We start from the raw sequence: 9,217 nt of genomic DNA on the forward strand, positions 1-9,217 counted from the left end.
CTGTGAGTCCTTGTGGTGGAAAAGAAGGAAAAGAAGCAAAAAAAAGATTCCATCCCGGGCAAGCCCCCAAAAAAGCAGAAACCCACTACGCCTGCAACAAGCAGGAATCGGTGACCACAGTATGCTCCCTCCACGTGCGCAGCGATGGTGGCGTACGGTGGCTTCAATCCGTGCCCACGGTGTCTAAGCACAAGCAGCAAGGTGCGAACTTGGCAGAACTCCAGCTGATGGGGAAAAGTGTTTCAAAAAAGGGTAGGACAGCATGACAGGGCCCATCAACCTTGGTGGAGAGTCAGCCCTGCAGATCCCCAGCGAGGCGAGGTCACCTATGGCATCATGCCGCACCTACCCGCTCCCCTCGTTCCTAGGCCTCAAACAGCTCAGCCCTAAACTTACATTGTCAGTCAGTTTTGGAACATCACGTGGTTTACACGACTTGGTTACCCCTCACAATTATTTTTTAAGTTCTCCCTTTTAACACCGTACACTAGTTGAAAATCCAGGGAGATTTTTTTCTTGGTTTGTTTTTTTTGTTTGTTTGTTTGGTGGTGGTTTTTTTTTTGGGTGAACTGTTGACATGTTTCAAGCAACAAGACTCATGGGTTGTGGGGTGATAAGTTGATTTTTTTTGGCTAAATTCTTTAATTTTTGTTTAAATTCTCACTTCAATTTAATTCTTGAAGACAGCGTCGACAACATATATCGCACTCATTATAAGAAGCAAAGGGTTATATCAAAAATTATTAGTATAGAATCACAGGAAAACCTGGTTTGGAACCAGAAAAAAATACAAAACAGATATAGATACATAGACACAGGGACAATTTTTTTTATAATTATTTGGAAAGTGTTATTTTCCCCCTAATTCTCGTTTCTTTTTTTTGTTGTTTTTTTTTCTTTATGCGCATACGATGGTTTAAGTTTTACAAAAAAATGAAAATAAAGACTAATATTTTACAAAATGAGTAACAATGCTCGTGGTAAGTGTTTGCGCGTGGAATTTTTTTGTTTGTTTGTTTGCTTGCTTGTTTGTTTTTCATTCTACAACAAGGTTCAGTTCAGTTTCAACGCTTTGTTACTGTACAGCATATATCAACAACAGTCCACAATAAATCCTGGAAGATCCAGTATCCCCTTCAGGTTTGATTAATATCCCCTCAATACTCATTTTTTTTGTTTTTATTTTTTTTTTTAATTTTTTTTTTTGCTTTTTTGTCTCTTTTATTATTATTATTATTATTTTGTTCCTCCTCTCCGGAAAAAAAAAACAAAACAAAACAAAAAAACAAACCACCAAAAGAAACCAACCAACCCCAAACCCAAGAAAGGCCAAAAAAAAAAAAAAAAAAAAAAAAAAAAAAAAAAAAAAAAAAAAAGAGCGAAACACCACAACCTCCACGGACGCGAGGTCCTTCCTTCCTTCTCCCCACCACGGCCACACCTCTGCTCCTACTCGGCCCTTTCTTTTGTTCAGTGTCCGCCTCCCGGGCACCCCCCCGCACCCCGACCTGCCCTCGATGCGAACGCTCCCGCCTCCGGCCGCTCCGCCGCGTCTCCGCCGGGGGTGCGGGCCGGGCTCTAGGAGCACTGGATGGACATGTAAGGCCAGTTGAAGCTGCTCCCCGACAGTAGCATATCCCTGATGAGGGTTTCGATGGGGGTTTTACCTACCAAGGCGGACGAAGAAGAGCTGCTCGATGACGGAGGAGGAGACGGTGCGCAGGGAGGGCAGCCGCAGCAGCAGCTTCCCGAAGCGGCTGGGCTGGTTGGGGTACTGGCTCCGCACGTACTCCTCCAGCGCGCACTGAGACTTCTCCTGCAGGCTCTCGATGTGCGCAGCATCCGACAGGCCGCAGGCGTCTGCCCGTCGCACCGCACCCGCGGAGGCAGCCGCGGAACGGCGGCGGGAGGAAGAGGGGGGGGAGGGGGTGAGAGGAAGAGGAGGAGGAAGGGGGGGGGGGGGGAGATGGTTAGTGGCGGGGAAGCGCACGGGGAAGCGCCGCAGGGATGGGGGCACTCCCACCGCACCCCATCCCATCGCACCCCATCCCATCCCGCACCGCCGCCAAATAAATAACGCGACCTGTCCGCGCCTCACCGCTCCCGTGGGGTATTTCCACGGCCGGTGCGGTGGGGTCCCCATACCCGCCCCCCCTTCCCCATCACACACATCACCACACCCAGGCCCCGGCCATCCCCCCACACCCCCCCAACCCACCCCCCCCCCGGACACTCCGCGCCCCTGAGCGCGGTCCCGGCTCCAGGGAACCCTTCACCGGGCTGCTGGAAACCGGGACCCAGCCCCCGCTAAGTAACGCCGACGGGGAGGGACAGGGGAGTATTGGGGAAAATAATAATAATAATAATAATAATAATAATAATAATAATAATAATAATAAAGATAAAAAAGCAGAGGCGCGCACACGCAGACAGAGACAGAGGGAGTTTGCTGACATGGCTGCACATCAGAGGCAGGCAGCGGCCGGGACTTGCAGCGGCTGGCAGGGAGCCGCCGGGGGATGCCGGGGGGAAAGGGGGGTCCCCTCTATCCCTGCACCCGCCGGCAGCGATCGCAAATTGGCCGCGTTTTTTGCGGGCTGTGCTATAAAACCGGCGGAAAAAACGGCTGGGTTAGTCCGGATTTGCGCTGAGCTGGCGTCTGCAGCTCGCAGACACAAAGCTGGGGACGGCTGGAGGGGGAGAGCCTTGCCTAAATGTGGCCTGAGAGACTTGCTCCCTATAGGTCCCTATGGCACGCATACAGCCAGAAACACACCCTTGGCACCTTTGCAGAATGATGCGTCCCTGGGCAAACGCACGCTAAGCCGAGAGCGGAAACCTTCACATCCGTGCATTTGTACCTATACGCGCTATCTCGTGTGTGTGCGTGTGTGCATACGTACACACAGAGGTATAGATGCATCTGTGCGTTTACACACACATACACATCCTACCTCTCTGCACACATAACCCAAACTAGGGGACAATCGTGCACTGGCTGCTTGTTGAGGGACTTGTGGCAGGGAACCGCAGTCGTGGAAAAGTGGTGGGTATGCCTGGATGGTTGAAAACCATCCACATTGTTTCGAGATTAATAATAAATATTAAAAAAAAAAAAAAAAAAAAAAGAAGAAAAAAAACCCATCAGGATCAGAGGGAGGCAGTCAGCTGGCAGTGCGGTTTAACACAGATCAAAGCCAGACATTTGCTAATATATAGATCCGTATATGAATTAATGCATGTTAATGGTCCCCAAAAGGACATTACAAAATTGTGAATGTAGAATTATGACCCTGGAAAGACACAACAAATTATTCAAAGGAAAAAAAAAATTAAAAAAAAATCTGTTGCAAGTGGATTTTTGAAGTTTAAGCCTTCCCATATCAAGAACTGGCTTTACAAAGATTTCTGAACACCTTCATCTACAATACTATGGCCTCGAGCAAAAATACAAAATAAAACAAGCCATAATTCAGGAACTTCTGAGGAGGAGAACCTTTGACCTAAGCTGCGGACTTGGCATCCGTCAGATACACAATTATCTGAGCCAGGCTGCTCTGCTAATCCATACTGTACCTTTAAACGCAACGATATTTCGCAACATCTAAAGCACCACGTTGCAACATATATATCTATCAAAAGCTCGAGCCTGTTCTAGTTTGCAATATATATCAAAACCACAGGCCTGTTCATATGTTGATTGCCACAAATCACACTCCATATTTACATATATCTTGCTATTTTACATGCATTATCTGCCCATTATGCATTAGGATCCTATTCAACTTCCACACAATGCAATATGAAAGGGTCTTAGTGGACACCCTAGCAGGGTTTTTTCTTTATGCCCCATATGTCATACCCTTAAGGTTAGTAAAATATTTATCAGATATTTACGATAAGTGCACCTATAACTGCAGGTCACTGGACAATGTGGACGGGGAAGTTGTTCGCTAGAAGGGCGGCAGCCTGGGGAGAGGTGCAGTTTTAGAAAAAATACGCCTTGGGTTTTGCCTTAGACCTCCAGGCACTCAGGATTTTCTCATGCCGATAATATCTATTGAGCTTTAATTATTTTAAATGGTCTGGCATATGCCTTTCCTCGGGTTTTATTCCGCATCCTTAAAGGTGGCAGTGGGAAGGCTTAACTCTCCCCTCAGAACGGGATTAAAAATAATAATAATTAAGGGATGCACAGCTCCATTAGATTATGGAGTCGGGAGAGGTGCAATCCGTGGGGAGAAATAATGCAATCCGTGTTTACTGGAGGTGAATTATTATCCCATCTCAGAAAGCGGGCTAATGTGAAAATCCTGTGTGTGCCTCACTTTTTTATATGGCAGTGTGTCAATAAGGGAAAGCTCTATATTTCTTCCTACAGTCTATGGAAAAAGAAATTATGTAAATAAATAAACCATTACTGTTCACCACACTCCAGCCTTCCCCTTTGTAGTGGCGGGAATGTATTTCATGTTACGCTTTCAGAAGAGTTTAGTGTTCAGAAAATATAGATGTAATCAGCTGGCATCTAACTAGAAATCAAAGTTCTTATTGCGCTGCAATAGATTTATTGGATTTATGTTATCTGGCTTGGTCCCTTCCTGGAAACGTTTATTTATGATGAGGAAAAGGTAGGTGCAGGAATTAATAACTCTAAAAGTTAAAAAAAAAAAAAGGGGGGGGGGGGGGAGACGCAAGGAAGGAGCAGGTTTTGGTCACGACCCAGTCATTGGATGGTGTCCAGAATTTTACGGATTAAATACAGTGCTATCGCGGAGCCCGAATGTAAAAACCACAACAGGAGAAACCCAGTGCCCGCTTTAAATACTTAGTCCTTAGTGAACGACTTAGGACAATATGCCTAAAAATGTCTTTTCCATCAGTCAAAGTTTGTTTAAAAGTTGGATGACTTTGAGAAAGGCTTCCCATGAATTCCCCTCTGGCTAAGCAATCAAAACAAGTTTAGTGAAAAGTGGAAATGTGCGGATGGGGGTAAGGGGTAGATTATTCCTGACAGCTGTATTTCCATTTTCTGAGATGCCCCGTGCGAATCCTGCTCCAAAATAATATTATTGTTCCCATTCCACAACCCCATTCACACTCCGCTCCATTGTGGGAAGGGGCTTCTCTCTCCCCTCGCAAACATTTAGTTACCACATTTGTTCCTAATATATGTAAATGAAGGCTCCTCTAAAGCCACTAACCGCGTTTGGAGCCAAGGTCGATCGTTTGGGGAAGGTAAAGGGGGGGGGAGGGGGAAGGAGGTAAGAAGGAGAAAGAGAGAGAAAAAAATAAAATATACACACACCACCACCACCACCACCCCCAATCTGTGCCCATCTGGGGCAATCTCGCCTTCCCGGGCCTTTGGCGGGTGGAAGGAGCCGAGGAACGAGGCCCAGGCCCCCCTCTGCTTGGGAAAGAATCTCTCAAAGTTGGGTCTGGCAAAAAAAAAAAAAAAAAAAAAAAAAAAGAAAAAAAAAAAAAGAAAAAAAAGAAAAAAAGAAAGAAAGAAGAAGGGGGGGGGGGGAATAAAAAAAATAAAAAGGGTTCTCCCCCAACTGTCCCTATTTGATTGATGAGCACCCTGAAATGAATGGGAAGGGAAGTCTGTGAGTCTGCAGGCAGGCTGCGGAGTTAAATCAGCCTGATAAATTGCCGGCAGGGTCTCTTTGTCACTTTTGAAAAACATGTTTCCATCAAGAGAGTTATTAAGATAAAATACATTAAAATGTTCGAGCTGGCTATCAGTAAATCTTCCATTTGTTTTAAGATCTGCACTTTATCCTTTGCAAAGAAATATTCCCTCCAACGCTACGAGACTGCATTTGCACTGGAAGTAAAAGGGGGCAGTCACAGTACACGTCTCCGACCACCCTGCATACAAATTAGATACTCCTGTCTAAATAAATTATCCGATGTTCAAATCGATATTAATACTACATTGCTACATTACAATATTGTGCAAATTTAGGAGTCATTTTAATACAATGTAAATACTATTTTTCATTGCATGAAAGGCAACAAATATTGATGGATTATAAACTGCTTACTGTTAAACAAGGCCTTTGAACGATTTGCCATCTTTGTTCAGGAATGCTTTTAATTTTGCCTCGCCTAGTTTTAAGCCAGATTTATCGGAGCTCTTTAGGTATCGCTAACCGGGAGGACCGGTTTGAAAAAGGGGGGGAGGAAACTGGGACAAGAGAGGAGCAAGGGGATGGGGTTAGGGGGGGGGGGGGGGGGGGGAAGAAAAAGAAAAAATAAGAAGCAACAAACAAGCAGAACAAGTGGCAATTAGCCCCATCGTGGCGATAATTAGAATAATAATTTAAAAAATGACACTGCCAGGCCCCTTATTCTTGCCTTGTTTCCATTTCCTATATTTCCTTCACATCGTTCGCCTTTGATGTTTATAAATTTTCTCCCTCGCAGGTTACAATAATAGAAGACGTATTATATTCTTATAGGCTACGACCAGAGCACTTCAAAGGCGACGCTAATGCCTTTCCCGCTAGTTAATTCGAACCATCTATCACAGGGAAAAATTGTTAACATGCATGTTTCCCACCGCCATCCACTTTAATTTGATATTTTAATTTTATTTTTTTTTTTTTTAGTATTATTTCTTGGGGGGGGTGTGTGTGTTTAAAATACCAACATCGGTGGAGCTGGGGGGGGGGGGGGAGTCGATCCCTGGGCCAGGGCGTACCCCCTCGGGGCGCTGTTACCGACCTCGGCCTTCCGCCTCTTTTCTTTAAAAAAAAAAAAAAAAAAAAGAAAAAAACCCCAATTTTAATATTTTTTCTATTTTTTTCCCGCAGGTAGGATTTTTGTTTGTTTGTTTGATGGGTTGTTTTTTTTTTTTCCACGACGCCCACCCCCCTTCTCCCCGCCCGCCCCCTCACCTGAGGTGAAGAGGACGATGGCTTTCAGGCAGCTTGTACTCGGCCGAATCGACGTGCAGCGTCCTTCAGCTTCTCCACCTGCTCCTGGAAGATGCGGATGTGGTCACATGAAAGGCGACGACGCGGTCGGCCGACATGGGGGAGGCGTGGAGGCCGGCGGCGGCCAGGAGCGGGGCCACATGGAGGGGCCATGGAGCACTGGGCGGCGTTGAGGACGAAAAGCTCGCTCCAGGTGAGCCGCAGCAAGCACCCCTGGTTCGGTGATCTGCAGGTCGGGGAAGAAGGGATGTTGCGGCCCACTCGACGCGCTGAAGAGCAGGCGGGCGGCCAGCTCGCAGATGTTCTCGATGCCCATGATGTTGTTGGGTTGCATGCACTGGCTGCCGTAGCGGGAGGTGGGGTAGGGCTCGGCCCGCAGCAGCAGGGAGATGTATCCCGAGAGATAGCAGTGCCCGTTCAGGGGGTCGCCGTTGGTCAGGGCGTACTGGCCGGGTTGGGCTGGGTGGGCGGCATCCTTCCTCGCTGAACCGCTGACAAAAGAAGGAGAGAAGGAGAGGAAATGTGCATCCAGGAGGCTCGCAGGCATCGCCCCGGCGGCGCTGCCAGCCAGCCGGAGACAATGCCGGCTTCTTCCCCCACTCCTCGCCCCCGGCACACGCACAGGCACGGACAGACAGAGGCATGCGGAGCCGGGCAGCTGCAGCCGACCTGCATCGCCCCCCCCGCCCGGCCCCGGCCCCGGCATCGGCCCCGGCCCCGGCCCGACCCCTGCTCAGGCAGCCCCAGCCCGGCGGCAGCCAAGCGCGCCCCCCCCCCCCCGCCCCGCTCCCCCCCCCCCCCTTCCTCCCCCAATGCAGACAGGCTTCACAAAATAAACACAGCTTAAAAAGAAAAGGAAAAAAAAAAAAAAAAAAAAAAAGCCAAGGCAAACAAGACAAATCCGCCCCCCCCACCCCCACCGGCCCCCCTCCCCTCTCGCAACAAAAGGCAGCCCCGCACGTAAAAAAAATAAATCAAAGAAATCCTCCGGGTGGTGAGAAAGTGGGGTTAAAAATCACAGCCAGCTGTTAAAAATATAGCCAAGCTCTGTTGTGGATCCCAGCCGATTGCCCTGGTAGCACTGAGATTTACAAGTGAACTGCTGTGTCGCTTTTTTAAATAAAATAAAATAAATAATTCATAAAAACAATTGCGTCCATATTCTTCAAAAATACCACGTCGTTACCCTTCAAGCTGGAACAGGTCGCAGCCCCCCAGCTCCCCACTGCTAACTTTATTACACAGAACCAGCTTTCCATAGAGGACCCCCCCCCCCCCCGCCCAGCAAAGTTCTGCCTGCTAAAAGGAAGAGAAAGATTAAATATTATCAAGGGAAAGGGGGAAATAAAACAAAAAGGTCCGAACTTACAATAGCCAAACATTCGTGGAAAAAAAAGGGGACGGTGTAATTAATATCTTTGGTGCGCTGTTGCCACTGCAAAAGCCTGCAGTCAGCGTTGCACAGTGAATGCACAAGCTTGCAACTGCAAAAACACTGGATTCATTAACCATCTCCACACAGAGCGTAAGCATGCCTCGAGTCCCGAAAGCTGACCAAAGTTTTTTTTTTTTTTTTTTAGTGTGTGTGTGCGTGTGCGTGTGTTTCACTCCATCCGTGCCAGCGTTTGCAGCCGCATGCCATGTAAACAAAGGTAACTTCAAGGGAAGATACGGCTACTCAGGCTTGTTCCCTGCACACACAGACACGCACACGCACACCCGCACACGCTCGCTGGCACACGCACACGCAGATCACTCATCTTTCCGGCGTGCCACATTTTCTCAACTTTCTTTTTCTTCCCTACTGAGCCCTCCTCTCCTCTCGGGCCGGACCTCTCTCCTGCTGCCCTCCAGCCCACCTCTCCCTCTTCAATCTGCTTGTAAACTTGGCAGTTATTTTTCATTAACTGCGAGCACAATTCTAACTTGGGTTTTTTTTTCCCTCCTCCTTCTTTTTTTCTCTCTCTCTCTCTTTTTTTTTTTTTCTCCCCCCCCCCCCCTTCTCTCCAGACGCCTACCAACAGCCCCTGAAGCTACCAATGAAGTCGTCATATTTGCCGAGCTCTTTCAGATCTGGAGCAGCCTTCATTCCTTTCTTATGGCATATAAAATATAATTTTAAAACCAATTAAGGCAGTAGTTAATCCCCGCTCCGCAAAATTGACTGTTTCGCTGATGTGACTCTAAGACATCTTTAACGACAGTCACAGGGTAAACTTTAACTGTAAACCGAGAAAATACGTTTCGAGGAGAAAGAAGGGCAGGAAATC

The 9,217-nt window shown here is 47.5% G+C and overlaps 1 protein-coding gene across 1 annotated transcript in view; it reads right to left on the reverse strand.

Annotated features, from left to right (window-relative positions):
- Nucleotides 1–520: 520 nt before the first annotated feature.
- The window catches only part of NR2F1 (nuclear receptor subfamily 2 group F member 1), a 10,778-nt gene continuing 2,081 nt past the window's right edge, over nucleotides 521–9,217 (reverse strand). The window contains 9 exon segments of the mRNA XM_075740022.1: nucleotides 521–1,674; nucleotides 1,676–1,860; nucleotides 6,909–6,942; nucleotides 6,944–6,970; nucleotides 6,972–7,016; nucleotides 7,019–7,096; nucleotides 7,098–7,163; nucleotides 7,165–7,403; nucleotides 7,406–7,438. Of these exon segments, the coding sequence (XP_075596137.1) occupies nucleotides 1,579–1,674; nucleotides 1,676–1,860; nucleotides 6,909–6,942; nucleotides 6,944–6,970; nucleotides 6,972–7,016; nucleotides 7,019–7,096; nucleotides 7,098–7,163; nucleotides 7,165–7,403; nucleotides 7,406–7,438 (803 nt within the window). The 3' untranslated portion in view covers nucleotides 521–1,578.

The sequence above is a fragment of the Balearica regulorum genome, chromosome Z (genome assembly GCF_011004875.1).
Source record: "Balearica regulorum gibbericeps isolate bBalReg1 chromosome Z, bBalReg1.pri, whole genome shotgun sequence".
Taxonomy (NCBI): Eukaryota; Metazoa; Chordata; class Aves; order Gruiformes; family Gruidae; genus Balearica; species Balearica regulorum.